This window comes from Schistocerca gregaria, chromosome X (assembly GCF_023897955.1).
Source record: "Schistocerca gregaria isolate iqSchGreg1 chromosome X, iqSchGreg1.2, whole genome shotgun sequence".
Taxonomy (NCBI): Eukaryota; Metazoa; Arthropoda; class Insecta; order Orthoptera; family Acrididae; genus Schistocerca; species Schistocerca gregaria.
The window spans coordinates 39,993,934-40,017,023 of NC_064931.1; the positions used below are offsets into that span (position 1 = coordinate 39,993,934).

A 23,090-nucleotide genomic window follows, 5' to 3' on the forward strand; every position below is an offset into this window, starting at 1 on the left:
CAGCCACTGCTTAGGGGTTGGGCATGGGGCTGATGACCCTACACTGTAAAAAAAGCCAAGAGTGGAAATGTAACAGAAGCCTCGGATACCGGATGGAAAATACATATCATGACCCTGACAAAGAAACCGGATAATGGGAATGTGAGCGTAATGCTTCAGACTGGAAACATGAAAGAAATGGACAACAAAATTTTAAAATTTAAGTACGACACTGAAGAGCTACAGAAAATTGATGACAAGGAAACTGGGAGATCATCAGACCTGAGTACTTAGTATATACTGTGCCAGAGGAAAGAAGTGGCCTATTGGAACAAGGTTTATGAAAACCAGGAGAGCTAGAATAAGCTTATTAGAATTGAACCTATAAATGAAATAATATGCAGATCTAGAGTAAGAGGGAAATTTACAAATACATCGATAGTAAAGGCACATGCACCAACAGAGGAAAAGGTCGATATAATAAAAGAACTGTTTTACGAAGACCTGGAAATAGTTAGTTGCACTGTTGATTTTAATGGTAGCAGATTTTAATGCAAAACTTTGAAGGAATGAGCATCAATAAGGAGTCTGTGGAAAACATTCACTGCACAAAGAAAACAATGACAATGGAGTTCTTATGCATCAATTTTCTGCTTTCCACACAAAGGGATTACCTCGGCACATAGAAGTCTGCCGTCAATATAATAGTGAACTAGACTGGCTACATTTTGTGAATGCCTGACACTTCGCTTCAGTTATAGATGTACGGAGCTGCAGAGGACCACATTGTGACTTATCACCATGCAGAGGTCAATCTTGAAAGATAGACCATTGTTAGTAAACAACAATAGAACAGAAAAGAGGACGAACTGGAATTCAGACAAGCTTCAAATTCCTGATGAAATAAAATAAAAAAATACCAACTAATACTAAATAGAGAATTCAGTAATGTAGAGCCACCAGCGTTAGTGGGTAAAAGGTGGCGCAGGGTCGAAAAAGCCATTAAGGATATTTCAAAGGAATAATAGGCATGAGAAGAAACAGCACAATTCATGAATGGTTTGATGAGGATCGCAGGTTAGCAATAGAGGAAAAGAACAGGGCAAAAATGACATTGTTACCAAGAGTCACCAGAAATAATATGGGACAATATAGACAATTAAGAGGAGCTAATTGGCAGTGGTAAAGAACAAAAAGAGAGTGGACTAAGAAGAAATTTCAAGAATTAGGAGAGCTGAAGGAACAGACTGAAATTAGAAAAATAACATGCTGTAAGCAAAATAAATTGTAGATTCTACTAGTAAATAAAGACATGCTCAAGTAAACACGAGAAAATGATAGGGGAAGAAGAACAGATAGGGCAGAATACTTGAAAGACACACTAAATACCAGCCTAGAAGAAGAACAGACACTGAGGAAGAAAGATGGCAGCTGGAAGTAGGCAATGATGCAAGACAGCTGATGATGCAAAAGGTCACTGTTTGTTTACAAGATGAGAAACAATCAGCCCCCCCAGCTGAAGATGGAATAAACTCTGAATTAACAGTGTATGGTGGAGGTGCTTTAATATGGGAAATGCACACACTAATTTGTCACATGTGGGAAACTGAAATCATGCACAATAACTGGTAAACTGGAATAATAATACCAGATTATAAGATGTAACATGGAAGAGTGTGTGAAAACTACAAATGATGGAGAAGTTCTATGGTCATAATATAGATCTGCACTTCCCATTCATCGATTTCGAACAAGCCTTTGGCAACATATATCAGCAACAATTATTCAGCGTGCTGAGATAAGTTGGTATATGTGCCAAGCTAATAAACCTAAACAGAACGAAAATGACAGAGAGAAGAGATAAAGTAAAGAGATTTAATAGTCAAGTCAAAGCTTTGTCTTTAATAAAGTAGTGAAGTAAGGTGATAAGCCTCTCTACTGTCTTTTTCAATTTCACCCTGCACAGCACAGTAAATCAAATAAATAAGCAATGCACCATATTCATGGAAACTAGTCAGAAATGCAAACACATTCAAAGAAATATACCTGACAATGGTAAACAAAGTATTAAAATTTGTCGCGATAGTAAATAAAAATAAAACAAAATATACGGTAATGTCCCTCCCCTCCATGAACCATGGACCTTGCCGTTGGTGGGGAGGCTTGCGTCCCTCAGCGATACAGATAGCCGTACCGTAGGTGCAACCACAACGGAGGGGTATCTGTTGAGAGGCCAGACAAACGTGTGGTTCCTGAAGAGGGGCAGCAGCCTTTTCAGTAGTTGCAAGGGCAACAGTCTGGATGATTGACTGACCTGGCCTTGTAACACTAACCAAAACGGCCTTGCTGTGCTGGTACTGCGAACGGCTGAAAGCAAGCGGAAACTACGGCCATAATTTTTCCCGAGGACATGCAGCTGTACTGTATGATTAAATGATGATGGCGTCCTCTTGGGTACAATATTCCGGAGGTAAAATAGTCCCCCATTCGGATCTCCGGGTGGGGGCTACTCAAGAGGATGTCGTTATCAGGAGAAAGAAAGCTGGCATTCTACGGATCGGAGCGTGGAATGTCAGATCACTTAATTGGGCAGGTAGGTTAGAAAATTTAAAAAGGGAAATGAACAGGTTAAAGTTAGATATAGTGGGAATTGGTGAAGTTCGGTGGCAGGAGGAACGAGACTTCTGGTCAGGTGACTACAGAGTTATAAACACACAATCAAATAGGGGTAAAGCAGGAGTAGGTTTAATAATGAATAGGAAAATAGGAATGCGGGTAAGCTACTGCAAACAGCACAGTGAACGCATTATTGTGGCCAAGATAGATACGAAGCCCACACCTACTACAGTAGTACAAGTTTATATGCCAACTAGCTCTGCAGATGACGAAGAAATTGAAGAAAGGTATGATGAGATAAAAGAAATTATTCAGATAGTGAAGGGTGATGAAAATTTAATAGTCATGGGTGACTGGAATTCAGTAGTAGGAAAAGGGAGAGAAGGAAATGTAGTAGGTGATTATGGATTGGGAGAGAGAAATGAAAGAGGAAGCCGCCTGGTAGAATTTTGCACAGAGCACAACTTAATAATAGCTAACACTTGGTTCAAGAATCATGAAAGAAGGTTGTATACATGGAAGAACCCTGGAGATACTAAAAGGTATCAGATAGATTATATAATGGTAAGACAGAGATTTAGGAACCAGGTTTTAAATTGTAAGACATTTCAAGGGGCAGATGTGGACTCTGACCACAATCTATTGGTTATGACCTGTAGATTAAAACTGAAGAAACTGCAAAAAGGTGGGAATTTAAGGAGATGGGACCTGGATAAACTGAAAGAACAAGAGGTTGTACAGAGTTTCAGGGAGAGCATAAAGGAACAATTGACAGTAATGGGGGAAAGAAATACATTAGAAGAAGAATGGGTAGCTTTGAGGGATGAAGTAGTGAAGGCAGCAGAGGATCAAGTAGGTAAAAAGACGAGGGCTAGTAGAAATCCTTGGGTAACAGAAGAAATATTGAATTTAATTGATGAAAGGAGAAAATACAAAAATGCAGTAAATGAAGCAGGCAAAAAGGAATACAGACGTCTCAAAAATGAGATTGACAGGAAATGCAAAATGGCTAAGCAGGGATGGCTAGAGGACAAATGTAAGGATGTAGAGGGTTATCTCACTAGGGGTAAGATAGACACTGCCTACAGGAAAATTTAAGAGACCTTTGGAGAAAAGAGAGCCACTTGTATGAATATCAAGAGCTCAGATGGAAACCCAGTTCTAAACAAAGAAGGGAAAGCAGAAAGGTGGAAGGAGTATACAGAGGGTCTATACAAGGGCTATGTACTTGACGACAATATTATGGAAATGGAAGAGGATGTAGATGAAGATGAAATGGGAGATATGATACTGCGTGAAGAGTTTGACAGAGCACTGAAAGACCTGAGTTGAAACAAGGCCCCTGCAGTAGAAAACATTCCATTAGAACTACTGACAGCCTTGGGAGAGCCAGTCCAGACTAAACTCTACCACCTGGTGAGCAAGATGTATGAAACAGGCGAAATACCCTCAGACTTCAAGAAGAATATAATAATTCCAATCCTAAAAAAAGCAGGTGTTGACAGATGTGAAAATTACCGAACAATCAGTTTAATAAGCCACAGCTGCAAAATACTAACACGAATTCTTTACAGACGAATGGAAAAACTAGTAAACGCCAACCTCAGGGATGATTAGTTTGGATTCCGTAGAAATACTGGAACATGTGAGGCAATACTGACCTTATGACTTATCTTAGAAGAAAGATTAAGGAAAGGCAAACCTACGTTTCTAGCATTTGTAGACTTAGAGAAAGCTTTTGATATTGTTGACTGGAATACTCTCTTTCAAATTCTAAAGGTGGCAGGGGTAAAATACAGGGAGCGAAAGGCTATTTACAATTTGTACAGAAACCAGATGGCAGTTATAAGAGTCGAGGGGCATGAAAGGGAAGCAGTGGTTGGGAAGGGAGTGAGACAGGGTTGTAGTCTCTCACCAATGTTATTCAATCTGTATATTGAACAAGCAGTGAAGGAAACAAAAGAAAAATTCGGAGTAGGTATTAAAATCCATGGAGAAGAAATAAAAATGTTGAGGTTCGCTGATGACATTGTAATTCTGTCTGAGACAGCAAAGGACTTGGAAGAGCAGTTGAACGGAATGGATAGTGTCTTGAAAGGAGGATATAAGATGAACATCAACAAAAGCAAAAAGAGGATAACTGAATGTAGTCGAATTAAGTCGGGTGATGCTGAGGGAATTAGATTAGGAAATGAGACACTTAAATTAGTAAAGGAGTTTTGCTATTTGGGGAGCAAAATAGCTGATGATGGTCGAAGTAGAGAGGATATAAAATGTAGACTGGCAATGGCAAGGAAAGCATTTCTGAAGAAGAGAAATTTGTTAACATCGAGTATAGATTTAAGTGTCAGGAAGTCATTTCTGAAAGTATTCGTATGGAGTGTAGCCATGTATGGAAGTGAAACATGGACGATAACTAGTTTGGACAAGAAGAGAATAGAAGCTTTCGAAATGTGGTGCTACAGAAGAATGCTGAAGATTAGATGGGTAGATCACATAACTGATGAGGAGGTACTGAATAGGATTGGGGAGAAGAGAAGTTTGTGGCACAACTTGACGAGAAGAAGGGATCGGTTGGTAGTACATGTGCTGAGGCATCAAGGGATCACCAATTTAGTATTGGAAGGCAGCGTGGATGGTAAAAATCATAGAGGGACACCAAGAGATGAATACACTAAGCAGATTCAAAAGGATGTACGTTGCAGTAGGTACTGGGAGATGAAGAGGCTTGCACAGGATAGAGTGGCATGGAGAGCTGCATCAAACCAGTCTCAGGACTGAAGACCGCAACAACAACATTGGTAATGTTACACAATGAGGCTAGAAAAAAAACCAAAGATGAAAATGGGAAATGTTTCAAAGGAGTGTCCTCTCTAGGAACCAACCATAGTATCAAATTATCACAACACTGGGAAGACTATGAGTGGAAGAATACAAGCCAAGAATAGAGTCTACTTTGCAAATATGCAACTCTTCACAAACAGTCACGTTGCAATGAGAATAAAACTATATACAACTCCCTAGTTCACCCACTTGTCACATATGAGTCAGAGGTATGGATGCAGATAGAAGATGATGAAAATGTTTTAAGAATGTCTGAGCGAAAAGTACTGTGCAAAATTTATGGCCCAATAAGGGAGGAAGAATGCTGAAGGATACACTATAACACTGAGGTACAAGCATTATCACCAGGAAGGTAGTGAGTGGGGGGGAGGGAGGGACCGGGGGTGCGGGGAGGCAGGGACTGGGAGGGAGGGAGGGAGGGAGGGAGGGAGGGGGGAGTGGGGGGGTGAAGGAGGGAGGGAGGGAGACTAGCGTGTAGGAAAATAGTAGAAGAAGCCAAGTCTTGCCAACTGCTGTAGAGCAACAGCAGAAAAAGAGGAGGAGGAAGGAAGGTTAAGAGTTTCTGCTTTGTGTTTTAGTCTTGCACATGCAAGTGTGATTGTTACTCTCAGTAAAATGAAAATCAACATTAGTATAAGCATATTTCATTTGTGAAGATAGGTTAAGCAGCCAGGGAAAATTTTGCTTTCACTGTTAATTGTTTCAGGAAATACTTCATTGATTGGGAACAGCAGTAAAATGAAGATATATTCAATGGTTATTGATTTTTCATTCAGACTTTAACATCGAAACCAAACTTCACAAGGCCTTTAATGTAGTAAGTCTGCTGATCAAATGTTGCACATATTTCTCTGTCCAACACTCCATTAGGCAACAGTACTGCAGCATCAGGTTATCAGCATACCACTCTCCTGGCCGTTAATGATAGCTTTCAGAGAAAGGAGACATTGCCTTTCCACAAATAAATCCTTAATAGTCTTTGGGGGGCTGAATGGACCCTACTAGAGACCTCCAGCCAAGCAAAAATCCTTGGCAGTAGTGAGGATTGAACCCGAGTCTCTACGTGACAGCAAAATACACTGACTGCACAGCTATGGACTAAGCAGACAAAACCACAATAATTCCCTAATACAGAGCAACTACCCTCTCCTACCCGTAGGATTATATTCATTTGAAACAAGACCAAACTCTTTGCTCACCAATCCTCTGTTAGAATAACAAAGTGGACCACAGCATTCGCATGTCTACACTAACATTTACCAAAACTGCAATACTGAGAACAACATATGACAAATATATTTTATACAACAGTTTAGGTACAAATAATTAGGACTGCACAACTGTACAGACAGTCTAACATAAGTCAGCCTGGTGTGCTGCAATCAGAGTTTCTATATGCCTTGGTATATTATTCAAAGGCATCTAGATATGTTCCACATAAACCTTCCCACACATGGTTAGCAGGCAAGTCCACAAAGTATCAACAGCAGTTGCTAGAGGACAGCAACAAACAAACTGCCAAACAACCATTATCCAGAAATATTTGCTGAACAATGCGGAGGGCAAGTAATCTGTTTTTTGAAGATGGCCGGTACATTTATCACTACACACCAACACAGTGGTAGTCGCTACTGCCTACTAGTGGGCATTACAGCTTTCATGGTGAGCAGTATGTGGTAGGGGTTTTAAAAAACTTTTTTCAGTTTTTCATAAAATTTTGACAAAGTATTTGGTACGTTTATTATATGTTTTAACTTGCTGTAACTGTGCTTCATACATTTTCTAGAGTAAAGTGACTTTCCCACTTCATAAAGCACCATTATTGAAGACCTGGTGGGTGGTTAGAATATTTTACTATTAACACAGATATAAAAGTGGGCAGTAAGTAACAAAGTTTGACTACCCCTGCACTAACATGTATGTGTCCATCACTGTATGGAAAGTTGAAGCAGGAGATATATATATCTTCACCACTGAAGTACAGCCTTCAGAAGACAGCATTCAAACACTAATGCAAATAGAGCCACACATATTGCACACTGTGGATGAAACAGTATACTTAGGTATAATGAGTGACCTACACAACTATCCACAACCAGAAATTCCTTTGTCCACAAGTATCTTGTCTGCATCCACAGATATTAAAATTTTGTGCGTCACTTTAGCACATTCTGTGCATCAGAGCTCTGACAGAAGCCTCACAGTCAGCCTGAACTGTTATCGCCTAACGTCTGACTACATAATTTACATTCCATTGACTGAGTATGTAGAGGCCAATTGTGATCACATTTTAACATAATGTAGCCCATTACATTCTTGATACCTTCCAAAAGGTACAGTTTTCTGTCATTACCTACTACTAATATGGATTTTGTGAAATATTTTGCAGAAAATTTTAACAACATTGAAAAGTCAAATGAAGACACAGTACAAGTTGTCTTTGTATATTGCATACTGCTAAATGTTTGTCAACATAGTTAGTTTACCAATTTTACATTAATGCACTGTAATTAGATCATGTTAATGATCAACATTTCTCTATGTGCACTGTGCAATTGTAAATACATATTTAAGACAAATGTTGATAGATTAATTGATTTTATGTCTCATGTTATTTATACCACATGTGACAAGCAAAACAGAGTCAAGTTATGAAGTGAAGATTAAACGCGAATGGTTGAACATCAAGTGACGATCGCAGTTTGTTTATGTGGGTGATTGGGTGTACGAATAATCAATATCAATATTATTATTATTATTATATTATTAGTCATACAAAATATTTTTGTTTACAGTTTAAGGTAATAAACAGTGAATGATAAGGAGCCAAGAAAAAGTTTTCTGGGGCTCAAAACAGGAAAGGAGCAAAAGATAAAATTGAAAATGGCTCCACAAAGCAGGTGCATCATTAAGCTCCAATAGTAATTCCAATACTATGATTTCACATAATTCAAATAAATCTTGTAATTTGAACATTCAAGAAAATTTGACTGAAGAATCGAGTCATTAACATCAGATGATGGTGAACAGCCTTCATCGTCAATATTATCTCAGTATGAAGAGAACCCTGAACTAGCATCTAGTGACTTACTGCAGTCGAGTAACGAAGACAAAATTCTAACTCTAATGGATCTAGGTACATGGCTGGACCAGAAAAAAAATTATAGGTCAACAAGTCATTTTCCAGCAAACAAGCTGTAGTTCTAAATGATAAATATCCAAATAAAAGAGTTTAGGTTCACAGAACATAATGGTAGGCTTGAGGCACAACACATGTGGTTTGTAACAATGACAAATAAGGAAAATATTAAGTGATTTTGGCTTGTTTATTCAAAAACAAAAAATACAATTTACTGTACAGCCTGCAAGCTATATGCCAGCACTTCTATATCAGCCTTGCGTACAGATCATCTCATTAATTGAAAAAAGGCTTCAGAAAGATTATCTGAGCATGAAGCACCACAAAGACTGTTTTATCAACAGAACAACTCATCTGCAGCAAATTATATTGTAACGTGGAGCGCAACATAGAGCAATTAATTCACTCCCCCCCCCCCGCTCGCTCGCTCCCTCCCTCCCTCCCTCCCTCGTGCCCCCCCCCCCCCCTCTCTCTCTACCTCTCTCTACCTGTCTCTACCTGTCTCTACCTGTCTCTACCTGTCTCTACCTGTCTCTACCTGTCTCTACCTGTCTCTACCTGTCTCTACCTGTCTCTACCTGTCTCTACCTGTCTCTACCTCTCTACCTGTCTCTACCTCTCTCTGTCTCTCTCTATCTACATGTATAGTAATAGATGCTGTCATGTATCTTGCCATAAGCTGTCTTTCTTTTTGAGTTTGTAAAGAAACAAGAGTGATATGAAAAATTTCCTCAAACTAATAAAGGAAATTTTCTTAATTCAGTAACTCGTAGCAGAAACTGAATGTGAAATAAAGAAAAGTTTTATTGATTTTACAGAAGTTGATGGAAAGACTAAAGAAGACAACACACATTGAATTCTAGAAAAATTAGAAGCTGATGGTTTGGATGTGCAACAGTGACATGAACAATCTTATGATAATGGATCTAACATGGTCAGCATATATAAATGAGTCCAATCCAGAATTATGAAAATGAATGAACGGAGAGTTTGTACTATATCTAACACACTCTTTAAAGCTTGTGGGTGTGTATTCAGTGTCCAGAGGCATTTAGCCTATTTGGCTTTACTGGATCCACAACACAATGGAAAATAATGCCAAAGTGTACGAAAAACAACTTAAAAGGAAGCGAACAAACAAAATGATCAGATAAACATCTAGCTGTTACAGCTGTATTAAAAATAACTTATTGGAAGCTGTCAAAGCTCTGAAAGAAACTGAAGAATTCCCTCTTGCTGCAAAATCAAACTATTAAGCTGGTCATCTAATACATGTGACGATGGATTTTAAATTTATCCTAAACAATTTGAGCTAGCATTCTTTGACATTTTAATAGAGTGAATGTCAAAATACAGAAAGAGGACGTTACCATTTTGCATTCTATGGCACTAATGCAAGAACTCATTAACATCTTGCAAGAAATGAGAGAAAAACCAATACAACATTGGATCAAAGAAGTTCCACATGTATCACGAAAGCTGGAAATCGAGCCAGTCCTCAAAAGAAAACATGATGAAACCTGCAAGGCCAAATCAAGAACACAAGACCTGACTGACACACAAACCTCTAGATGTCACATACATCAGCACCAAACTTTGCATGTCAACGGGGTATCAATCAAAACACCGAATGAGTTCATACCATGTGCTGTCATCCAGCAGAACATGCATAAACGATAATTAAAAGAAACTCCAGAACTACAGAGCACAGGAAAAAGCTTATATATGCATGATTGTTTTGTAGATCCCGTGTGGGTGAGTTGGTAGAGCGTGAGGTGGTCATATTAAAGGTCCCATGTTCAAACCCCACCAAAGACAAATTTTTTTTAATATTTACGTGTGAAACGTATGTGGAAGAACATTTTCCTCACAGGTATACAAACTTTTCGGAGTTTCTAGCAATGTTCTTTTGGCAGTCTGCATTTGCTTCATTAGTTGAAATTAGCAAACCCATAGAGTACATTTGTATAGGCACGTGTGGTGTTCTGTTGGACAGGTGCAACAGAAAAGATAGCACTCAAGCAGCTAATACATTTGTAGTTTCACAGAATAACCATAAACAGCTGGAACTGTAGCATAAAGAACTGCATCACACGTGTGGAGGTGGTGGTGGTGGTGATAGTAGTAGTAGTAGTAGTAGTAGTAGTAGTAAGGTGGCACTGGTGTACATCAGATGTGCGTGCTGTGACTAGAGACGTATGTTTGTGCACACATACAAATGGGTCTGCAGTTGCAATTCAGTCTGCATGCTACAGGTACTTCTGTTGTGCAACATGAATCTGTGGAACGTTATTGACATTCTCGTCTAACTGTTGCATAGCGATTGTTGTGTAAGTACAACTATGGAAATAACTGAAAATTAAAAGAAAGTGTACATCATTCCTACTGGACGTAATTGATCAATGGAATGCATCGAATGTCACCGAAAAGGAAACATTAGATATGGATGAGCGAGCACCAGGTCAAGTGGAATCGTTCATTTGTGCCCAAGAGAATGGACTACAGTAGATAGATGTCTTCGATATAATTGCTAGAAGGATCCTCTAGCGACAGGATAGTGTTTTACTCAAGAAACAAGAAAATAAAAATGCTTGCATTTTGGTTTAACCTCACAAAGCAGCCGATGTCAACCCAAACATTTGCACGTCACATGATGTCTGCAATGAAAAACAGATTTCACACTAGATGTCCTTCGTGGTGTTTGTTGTATGAATGGAAATGGCAGTGAGAAAGTGGGGTGTTAATCTCTGTGAAGGAGAAGTACAAACACACATTACAATACATGTGATGGAGACCTTCAAACACTGTTGCCAGGAAGGTTTATGTATTCATGATGGAGACATCAAATTGTGGGTGAAAACAAAACCAAAACAGATAAATTTCCCAAGATCTGATGCCAGTGACAGTCGGGTCTTGCGCTGGAAGTATAAAAACAATGTTGTAAGCCGTAAAGTCCAATAATTTGTTGCAATGAAAATATACCACAACAGAAATGACATCCAGAAAATGGTAGAGGGCCAGCAACAAGAAACTCATGCCTTCATGACAGCCGGCACAGATACAAATATCTACAATGACGACAAGAGTGGATTCAATAAGGAAAAGATTGTGGGTCACACTCTTGCAACCAGAGGTTCTAAAGATACTGTACGGGCTGTACAGTTCATTCATGCAACAACCCACACGTACATTCGTAGCCTCATTCTTTGAGTACTCATACACATGTTCCCAGCACCAAATTTAATCATCCACTCTACAGGGTGTATACGTGGACAAGGAAATAAAAATTCCCAGATTTTTCCTGGATTTCCTCGTTAAAAATAAAATTTCTCCCGGGTGAAAACACATGTTTTCCATGTTAAATGACAGTAGATTTTCCCTCGGAATTGTAAAACGAGTCAATCCCTTGAATGGTTATGTTTTTATACACAGGTGTAGAATTTCCCAGCACTTTAGGAAACGAAACTCAGGGGAAGAAAAATGTTTTGGGAAGATCTTTGATGGGCAGCAACATGTAAGCTGCATATTTTTGTACTTAAGTAGCGTGAATACACGAACAGGAAAAGTTAACGTTTTAAATTAATATATGTAGTATTGCAACTGGAACAGCAAAGCGTTCACATACTGCAAGAGAAACTAAGCTTTCATGTATAATGTTGATCTCTTTTGCGCGTGTTACACTTTGGGATATATCCCACAAATGTGCCATCAAAATGTTTAGCCGAGCCCAGTGACTTGTGCTCGAAGTTTTATAAAAATAAATTAGTTACCACACAGGAGAGAGGGGGCATCCTGTAGTACTACATCAATTTGTTCATAATAACGTCATAGGTGTCTGCGCCATAGGTGTCAGATCTTCTGGGCTCAAAATTCCTCTAAATGGCTCGTTACCAAAGAGTTGATTTTTAAATGAAAGCCAAATGCTCTGTGATTTAAGAATTCATCATACATTCTCGGGCATAGGCCAACTTGCGTAAAAGGAAATTTACTTTTAAAGTAATGCTTTTCGAACTACTATTCGCAATATTTTCCAGTGACATGTTAGAAACAGGTTCTTTCCAGTAGTTGTCAGAGCATGCCAGATAACAGGTGCCACCGTGCTTGAACAGCTATGACGACACAGGAAGCCCATATGTTTGTACGTGTAAAACATTAAAAGATCTTACATTATGTCATAAAAGGAACAAGACATCAGAGGATACTCCAAAAGCATTGGAATTTTGCGAACCATACTAAAATGTGCACATTTGAATTGCATCCTTAAAGTGCACATTTGTATGTGCAGATTCCCAATGAAGTAGGCCTCGACCTGATATTAAGCTTTTCAGTGTGGTTCACAGGATGCAAATTTTCTTGGAGTACCAGTATTGTATTGTCTCATATTTGGTTCTTTATTATGGCATAATGCCATGCGTGTAGAAGATGAAAACGTGCACTTTTGAAATGCAGCGAGCAGTTGAAACTAGCCAATAGTGTGGAATTAAACACTGTTTCAAATACATTGACTGCCTCTGCAGGAAAGATTAATGAAAGCTAAATTTCTTTAGCAAACCGACAAAAATAGCTTCATTGTTCTGCAAGGTGATTAATGCGCAATTGTTGGAAAGGTGGAAATAAAATAAAAGCTGAAACTAATAACATATTTTAGCCTTCCGTAATTATGTGAATGTATTTTAATTCACTTGATAGCTCCTGGCCACAGAAATCCGCTTTGTTTTTGTTTTCATTTGACAAGACAGCAGTAAACGAAGAGGAAACAGCAAAACCACTAAATGCAAACACAGGTCACGTGGAGACTACATCCTTCCCCACTATAATTCAGACTGTTCTGTGTATCAGTTCCAGGTCTATGATATTTCTGCACCTGGGCAATACTAGTGCAGCGAACTGACAAAACATTTTCTGTCAAAATTTCATTTTCTTGGATACACTGAGGAGATAATACGTAATCTTTCTTACCTGCTATTCCTGTTAGTCACTTATTTCCACTCTGATAGTCTGAATATATGGATTTCACTAGTAATTATAACAACACTGGTCATTTGCAAACCCAATCAACCACATAATCAGACCATTCGGCTTTACTCCGCTCAGCTCGTACAGCCCCATCCCCTTTTGCCTGCTGAAAGTTTATTTCTAGATACGAGGAGGATTCCTCTGACATAGACATCACCTACACTATGCATGCATTGAAAAATCAACTTGTGAATCATTCAGAATCAGCTTAGAATGTGCTCAAAAGCCAACAGGGATGCGTTTCTAAATCATATGAGTAATCGATAGACCAATGTGCACTGGATGCTAGGTGCTTTGTGAAACAAGGCTTCCCCCCCCCCCCCCCCCCTCAAGAATATGAGTTTGTAGTCTTAAACATTTTGAAAGCACAGAACAGAACCACAGAGCACAGTTTTTCCCCAGGCATGCTGGTACACGACTCACGCATTCATTGCGGTGTGGGTGCGAACTACTAGTGTCTACAATAAAATGGAATTTACTTAAAAAACATGCCTCTTTTCTGAGCCTAATTCCGAAGAGTGATTATCCCGTTTAGATTTTAACTCAAACATGATTTTACATACATGCGAGTCTGACGGAATAGGCAGCCATGCTTCGTGACATGAGAGGCAAGAACTTTAACTGCTATCTAGTAGAATTTCCCTATAAACTATGTATGCTTTGCAACTGGGAGTTGATGGACTTATCTCCCCAATCCACAGAGTGAGTTGTCAAGGGAATTTGTAATGCTTTCTAAAAGGTGGAGACCTTCCAGTGGCATCAGGTATGTGATCAAAGGTGAGAGAGAGGTGACATTAAATGGAAAATAATAATAATAATAATAATAATAATAATAATAATAATAATAATAATAATAATAATAATGTGAAGAATTATGCCATGAGTCAGCACTTACCAGGGAAGAGCTATTAGAGAGGCGAACAGATGGAATGCTCATAACTACATCTACATGACTACTCTGCAATTCACATTTAAGTGCTTGGCAGAGGGTTCATCGAACCACAATCATACTATCTCTCTACTATTCCACTCCCGAACAGCGAGCGGGAAAAACGAACACCTAAACCTTTCTGTTCGAGCTCTGATTTCTCGTATTTTATTTTGATGATCATTCCTACCTATGTAGGTTGGGCTCAACAAAATATTTTCGCATTCGGAAAAGAAAGTTGGTGACTGAAATTTCGTAAAAAGGTCTCGCCGCGACGAAAAACGTCTATGCTTTAATGACTTCCATCCCAACTCGTGTATCATATCTGCCACACTCTCTCCCCTATAACGTGATAATACAAAACGAGCTGCCCTTTTTTGCACCCTTTCGATGTCCTCCGTCAATCCCACCTGGTAAGGATCCCACACCGCGCAGCAATATTCTAACAGAGAACGAACGACTGTAGTGTAAGCTGTCTCTTTAGTGGACTTGTTGCAATGAAACGCAACCTTTGGATCGCCTTCCCGACAATATTATCTATGTGGTCCTTCCAACTTAAGTTGTTCGTAATTTTAACACCCAGGTACTTAGTTGAATTGACAGCCTTGAGAATTGTACTATTTATCGAGTAATCGAATTCCAACGGATTTCTTTTGGAACTCATGTGGATCATCTCACACTTTTCGTTATTTAGCGTCAACTGGCACCTGACACACCATACAGCAATCTTTTCTAAATCGCTTTGCAACTGATACTGGTCTTCGGATGACCTTACTAGACGGTAAATTACAGCATCATCTGCGAACAGTCTAAGAGAACTGCTCAGATTGTCACCCAGGTCATTTATATAGATCAGGAACAGTAGAGGTCCCAGGACGCTTCCCTGGGGAACACCTGATATCACTTTAGTTTTACTAATTAGGATCAGCTATTCTGCATGTCAAGTGTCATTGGGTAAAAGCCTTCAGTGTTTAAACCATTTTCTGGGTGTTAAGTCAGACTGTTCTCCCTGGGGGAAGAGGCAAGCTGTTGACCTTCCAGTAGGTGTTGATGTTCAAAATAGTTACTTGTTGCTCGAGACAGAAGTTGGTGTTTTTGTAAACACTTGTCGCCAGTTTTGTAAAGGCCTCGTCGCTACTACTGTGGAGGCCAAGTTGCCACTGTCGTTACAGTAGGCTGAGTTTCTGAAACAGCTTCTGGTGCAGTACACCACTGAGAAAAGTTCTCCCTGACACTGTTACACAGCTATTCCCCAATGACTTGTCGAATAATGAAGTCTGCAACACTGCTTGTGATATAACACAAAAAAAGGCCCTCAATGGCTAAGTGCACATAACCGTAGGAAAACTTCACAGTACACAGCAAATGCAACATACAACCACTGCCTGTTTACCTCTAAGAGGTCACTATACAACATTCCCTGTCTAAATCAGCCCTGGATGATGATCTACAACCAAGTGGGCAAGAGCTGCTCTTCTGTTGCCAAGTAGGCTTCTGTCCGTTGTCTGGTCATTGGAGGATTGTACTCAGCCGGCAATTGGCCAAGGCGAAGTCGTTATCTTCGCCCTCAGTGCCGCCTGTGGCACTGGTGGAACTTGGGCAAGAGACAAATTTATATAGTTCTGGCACCAACTATCATCTTTGAAGCTGTGGTGCTTTTGTCCTGGTTGTGTTTTGTTTGAACGATACAGCAGTAGTTGACTGTGATGATCAGCTTTAGTTTTCTCGTAAAAAGCTTACGAGATATTGAAAATTTCTGTTCAGTTGTTTTTCCAATTTTTTTCAGGCAAGTAATGCAGGTTAGTTCATGTGTTTATGACTGGTTGGTGGGAGCACTGAAGTAGAATATAGAGGGAGTGTTGACAGAAAACACATCCTTTTTTGTGATTTAATGAAAATGAATTAATTGCATTTTGTTCCCCTGGAAACTGGAAGTGTTTGAATTTTACTATGACTATTAACCTACATAACTTTTGACTGTTATTGTTTCTTCTTTGTAGAAATTTTAAGCAGACGTTGCAAAGAACCAGTTGGAGGTGGTGCACTGGCTGTTAGCAGCTTATGTTTTCCAATCCAGTGTTTGAATCTTGGATTTAATAACAGCACAATTTATTGCTGTATGGCTTTTAAGATTGGATCAGAAGTGCTGATTGTTTTTGAACTTTGTCAGATGGGTGAAAGAGTGGCTGCTGACAATCATCAAAATTGTTTAACAAATGTAACGGTCTCAAGAACTTACCTATGTCATGTGCCACTCGTTACCAGAAGTTTAGATTTTTGTCTGCGGATGTAAGACTTTTTGTGCATTCACATCATCACGAGAACAGGAACATTTTAGTGTATATGATATGAACGTGTTTGGTTTTGCAAAAAATTCAAGTTTTTTTTTTTACTGAAATGGTCTTTTTGTTTTCTTCTACTGGCTAGCAACAAATGATTGATTGGTGGGAATCAGCAGAATTTTCCCGCCAAAAAACAGAGTGCTTCTATGGTTTAAGGTGTTTCTTTACTTTCCCTTTCCCACCCAATTAGATAATTAAAAAATTGGCAGAATACTGACTTCGACTTATAGTGGCCATTCATAGCCATCCGACCCATAGACAACACTACACATAGAACCAACAAAGTACTTAGCATACAAGAAGAGCCGAAAATAACTATTTGCACATTAAGACTTTTGGCATTGTCAAAATATGGTGACAGGTTTTGTTTTCTGGTTGTTACAGAGCAGAGTGTAGACACTATACACCATCAGTCAGTCATGAGTGTAAGCATGGTCATTATATTGTCACAGGGATCGCCAATCGCTTCTGGTGTCGTGAAGGACATAATCTAACTCCACGGTGGACCACAACTAGTCTTTTCACTCATTTCAAAATAAGAAAGGAAAATAACAAGCACAGAATAAAACAATTGGTAATGGCTACTGTGCAGTTAATGGCATAGGCTGGCAGTGTCGCAAATGAGGTAGTTCAAGATTGACGTTTGCCGGTATCTGAGACAAGCACAGTTCAACACACCTGTCACCTAAAACTGCCATATTCAAATTTCCAACTTTTGAACTTTTAGATACAAGGCATATGTGTGTTCATCTGTTCTAAGATGCTAGGCCCCACAGCTGAATCCTATGCTGAATTACACTAGACACCATTCAACCACCCACAACTGACATAGCATCAGAGCATCGAGCACATAAATAAATCATTGCATTCCTGCACTTTCTATGTTACAAAGATATTCTTACACATATTATCTTTCCAAACTGGGCTTCACCAGAAGATATCCAATACCAGTGACTGAAAATTTGTTCAATTTTTGATATCTTGTATGAAGAAAACTGAACTGTTTCAAATTATCTCTGATAAAATGGTTCATCAGGATGCAGTTTGCTTTGAAATAGAATTTCTTGGGTAATTTCACACTTTCCAATTTGAGGCAGAATTTGGACCTATATTCAAATGTATCACAAAATGAGGTGTCTAATAATCGTGCAGAAAAGGAAACAGTAACTATATCATACTGATCATTAGGAAATAGTCTGACAGAAATTAATACCAAGTTAGATTAATATTTCTCAAATTCATTCAGTATGTGCACTCATGATGAAAATGAAAATTACAAGGAGCAGAAAGTACCCATTACACAGCAAGTATTTTGTTGTGATTTTTTCCTCAATTTTTGTGCAGTGCTAGACTATCATCGGCCCTGGCAAACAACTTCAGCATTAACTGAGCAAATGTCTAATGTGCTGTTGGCTACTTTTATGAAGCTGAATTCACGTTTCCATTGTTGCTTGTTTCTAATTTGTCATCAGTGGTGGAACTAGCTTCATTCAATGCTAAATAAATAAAACAAGAAGTCTTAACTGTACTCATTGATTTTCAACATTATCACCCAGAATGGCTTTTACTACTAATTTTGTAAAGATCCTACGAGTTAACATTTTGACTATGTACAATTCATCAACCAGAATCTTTGGTACCAATTGAGAACTTAGACTACACAGGGCTGCAATGTTTCGGCGTTTTACATGAAAGTGGATCACTTACGGTGGCTTTTTAATGCTCTTTACAGAAATGTAATCTGTTTTCTTCTAACACAACAGTTTTTACATAATTCCTAAAGTTTTCTATTTTTAAATTTCCCACACAATTCACCTCGTTTGTAAAAAAAGCATACCTGTCATATTTCAGTATTAAGTTAGGAGACCAGGATAAAACTTTTGCTCCACATGCTGTTTGTCATACATGTGTTGAGGGTTTGAGGAAATGGACACAAGGCAAATAGAAATCTTTGCCATTTGGGACTCCAAAGGTACGGTAGGAAAACCATGTAGATGGTTGCTATTTTTATATGGTGAAAGTTGGCAGGCATAACAAGAACAGTATGAAAGGAATTATTTATCCAAACCTAAAATCAGTTATAACATCCATACTACATGGTCCTAACATTCCAGAGGCTACTACTTTAGAACCTCCTCCTTGATGTTGTTGTTCTTCATCATCATCATCATCATCATCATCATCATCATCATCATCATCATCATCATCCCCCCCCCCCCCCGTGAAACTTCAGATCCTGATGACAACTCCACACTGACAAAAGGACAAGCTTAACAAGCTGAAGAGTTTACACAGTAAGAACTGAATGAGTTGGTAAGAGATCTGGGTCTCTCAAAAGAAGCAGCACAAGTTTTGGGGTCTCAAAGGAAAAACCATTTGCGTACCCCAGGCGCAGCATTCTACCGGTTTCGATTAAGAGAATTGCAATTTTGCGAGTATTTCACAACAGAAGGCTCCCTTTACTGTAAGAGCACTGAAGGTGTGTTATCAAGATATGGTGTTACATACATCAAGAATGAATGGAGAGTATTTACAGAGCCTAACAAAGGAAGTCTCACAGCCGTACTTCTATGCACTGGAAATATGTATGACTCCATGCTAGTAGCATATTCTGTGCACTTAAAAGAAACCTATTAAAATATGGAAATCCTGCTTAAGGCATTAAAGTATTTGAAATACCAATGGGGTGTGTAGATCTGAAAGCCCTGGGAATTCATTTCTTGTCCCTGTGAATCACATCGGAGTAGAATAGAATAGTCTACCAGAACAACAATGAATCTGGGGGAGGGGGGGGGGGGGAGGAAATGTGATGAGAGAATCTCTGGTGAAATGAGAGAAAATCATCCTGGCACCTCTTCATATTAAACTGGGAATCATGAAACACTTTGTCTATATACTGCCTAAAGGTGGTGATTGTTTTAAGTACGTAAGTTCCAAATTTTCTTTTCTGTCTGAGGCTACACTTAAAGGAGGAATATTTGTGGAACCAAACATTAGAAGTTTGATGAAAAATGAAGTATTTGCAAATGCACTAACAGAAGAAGAATGACTGGCTTCGACAGGATTTAAGAATGTGGTCGACAATTTCTTGGGGAGTAGGAAACACCCAGATTTCAAAGCTATGGTAGAAAATATGTTGATAGCTTTGAAAAAAGTACATATGGTAAGGACGCTATTAGTGAATGAACATGTCTCGAGTGGTTTCAATGCTTCAAGAATAGCAATTTTAACGTTGTAGACCGGCATAGTGGTGGAAGAGAGAATGATTTCGAAGAAGCAGAATTGAAGACATTGCCAAGTGAAGACTCGCGTCAAACTCGAGAAGAATTGGCACGATTGGTGAGAGTGAAATAGCAAGCCATTTCAAAATGTCTCAAGCCTATGAGCACGATTCAGAAAGAAAGAACTTGGGTCCCGTGTAAGCTGAAACCGAGAAACATTGAACGGCATTTGTATGTTTGTGAACAGTTGCTTCAGAGGCAAAAACGGAAGAGATTTCTGCATCGCACTGTGACTGGGGACAAAAAATGGGTTCATTAAGATAACCCTAAACACAAAAAATCATGCAGATATCCCAGCCACACTTCCATGTCGAAGCCTAACCGAACATTCATGGCTCCAAGAACATGCTCTGCATTTGGTGGGACCAGCTTGGCATCGTGTACTACAAGGAATTAAAAACAAGTGAAACAATCACAGGTGTTATCGAAAGCAATTAATGTGTTTGAGCATTAAAAGACAAACGGCTGCAATACAGCAAGAAGCACGATAAAGTGATTTTGAGGCATGAAGACGCTGAACCCCACGTTGGAAGAGAGGTCAAAATGTACTTGGAAACGTTAAAATGGGAAGTCCTATCTCACCTGCCGCATTCTCCAGACATTGCTCCCTCTGACTATCACCTGTTTAGATCAATGGCACATGGCCTGGCTGACCAACACTTTCGATCTCAATAAAGTAGTCACAAATTGGATTGATTCGTGGATTGCTTCAAAAGATGAACATTTTCTCGACGCAGGATTCGTACAGTGCCTGAAAGGTGGAAGAAAGTAGTGGCCAGTGATGGAAAATACTTTGAATGATACATGTGTAACCAATTTGTTTCATTAAAGCCTCAAATTTTGGGGGAAAAAATGGCCGAAGCAAAGTTGTACACCTTGTATAAAAATGATATCACTCAACTAAGTACCCATGTGCACGTTATATGATAAAATATCATCATCTACTAGTAAAACTATATGCATGAACAGTGGAGAATCTCAGTGCACACTCTTGGCTTGTGATAAAGATTTACTGTTTCTATGAGCAAGTGTGAACTTAACGAACATAACTCACTTTTTAACGAACATAACTCACTTTATTGCAGATACATTACTTCTTATTCATGCCTGAAAGCACGAAGGCCATCTGAAGGCTACTGTATACATTTTTTTCCTTGTAAAAGAGACAATGGTTGTCAATGGCTTTACATTCTACGCAACAAAAGCATAACATCACATGAATTAATAGCAATGCCAAATACACATCCATAAAAAAAATGCAGTAGATAAAAATGTAATACCTTTTTCTTTGATCCCTGGACAGACATTATGAATTTTTGCGGTATATACGGGACACACACAGTAATGGTCTCTCAACAAGCTGCTACAATTTTGTGCCAGAACCTAAAACCTAAAGAGAATGGAAAACAACATTTACAGTTAATGTATCAAAACATTCACAATGAATGTGTGAAACAAAACAAATTCTCTACAGTTTAAAAATTAGTATTAAAAATATTCCCCTAGCAAGTAATTTGAGTAATAACTGATGACCACAAATAACTTTTCAAGTGTGAAATGTTTCTAGATGTTTCAGTACCAGACATTATAGGCACTCGAATCAGTATATAAAAACAATTCCATAAATCTTATCCATAAATGAAAAACAAAGGCATTCTGAAAACTAACTCAAGATGTAAAAAAAAAAAAAAAAAAAAAAAAAAAAAAAAAAAAAAAAAAAAAAAAAAAAAAAAAAAAGACCAGCAACTTCCACCTCCTCCAAAGACAATATCTAGAATGCGAAAGAAAAACTATACGACTGAAAATTTAAGGTTCTTGTGTTTGAAGCCTCTGCATTTACAGATAATGGAAGATGCACAATGAGCTACAGCATTGAAATGGAACAATTATAGTTTCGAACCCACTAACAATAATAATGGACTTGACCTTGTCTATTATTAATGAGCATAACATCTGTCTAGGGGAGTTATTTAAAGCCAAGTTAGGGTAGTAATTCAGTGTGACTAATACCAATTACACCACTATTATGTCATGGGGATGCCCTCGTGAAGTCAAACAACAAGCAGATTATAGCAATTGTTAATAATGCCATAAAAGCATACAAAAAATGCATCAAGATGCAGCAGGAGATCCTGTGTCAACCTAGACATTTCACCCAACAATACATTCAGGCTGTATTTGTACCATTCAACAAAATCTCATTCATCAAGGACTACTTCTATTACAAAACACTTTTTGCGTTTAAGAGAGTTTACAGCAGTTGTTTCATAGTACAATGGCACTATAGCACTGCAATATACACACATCAAAAAAAGTTTTGCATCAACCCAGTTCCCAGAACTCTGGACGATAGACGTTGACTGTGGATATTGTACCACAGGCAATCCCTTTGACTGTTCAGAGATGTCACTAAACCCAGCCAAAAACATAAACAACCACGCATGTGTAGTGCCTATTAGACGCAGGTGGTCTAACAGCCGTCAGTTCCAGTCATTCCACCAGGAAGTAAGTACACAGCTCGTACTGTCTGTAGTTCAACCATGCCTAGACGGTCAATACCGCAGTTCGATGGCGCCCGTGTTGTTACTTTGTGCCAGGAAGGGCTCTCAATGCCTCACTCAGGCTGCCCAAGAGCTACCACTGCATTGGATGACCGCTACCTATGGATTATGGCTCGGAGGATCCCTGACAGCAAGCCACCATGTTGAATAATGCTTTTTGTGCAGCCACTGGACGTTGTGTTACTACAAACTGTGCGCAATAGGCTGCATGATGTGCAGCTTCACTCCCGACGTCCACAGTGAGATCCATATTTGCAACCACAACACTATGCAGCACGGTACAGATGGGCCCAACAACATACCAAATGGACTGCTCAGGATTAGCATCAAGTTCTCTTTACCCACGAATGCCGCATATGCCTTCAACCAGACAATCGTCGGAGA

At 39.0% G+C, this 23,090-nt stretch overlaps 1 protein-coding gene across 2 annotated transcripts in view; it reads right to left on the reverse strand.

The window, feature by feature from the left end:
• LOC126297681 (metal-response element-binding transcription factor 2) overlaps positions 1 to 23,090 on the reverse strand; it is a 121,864-nt gene that overhangs the window by 47,981 nt on the left and 50,793 nt on the right. For both annotated transcript variants that reach the window (XM_049988792.1, XM_049988791.1), the window contains exon 2: positions 21,426 to 21,535. In XM_049988792.1, coding sequence (XP_049844749.1) covers positions 21,426 to 21,452 — 27 coding nt within the window. In that variant the 5' untranslated portion in view covers positions 21,453 to 21,535. The remainder of the gene's footprint in view (positions 1 to 21,425; positions 21,536 to 23,090) is intronic.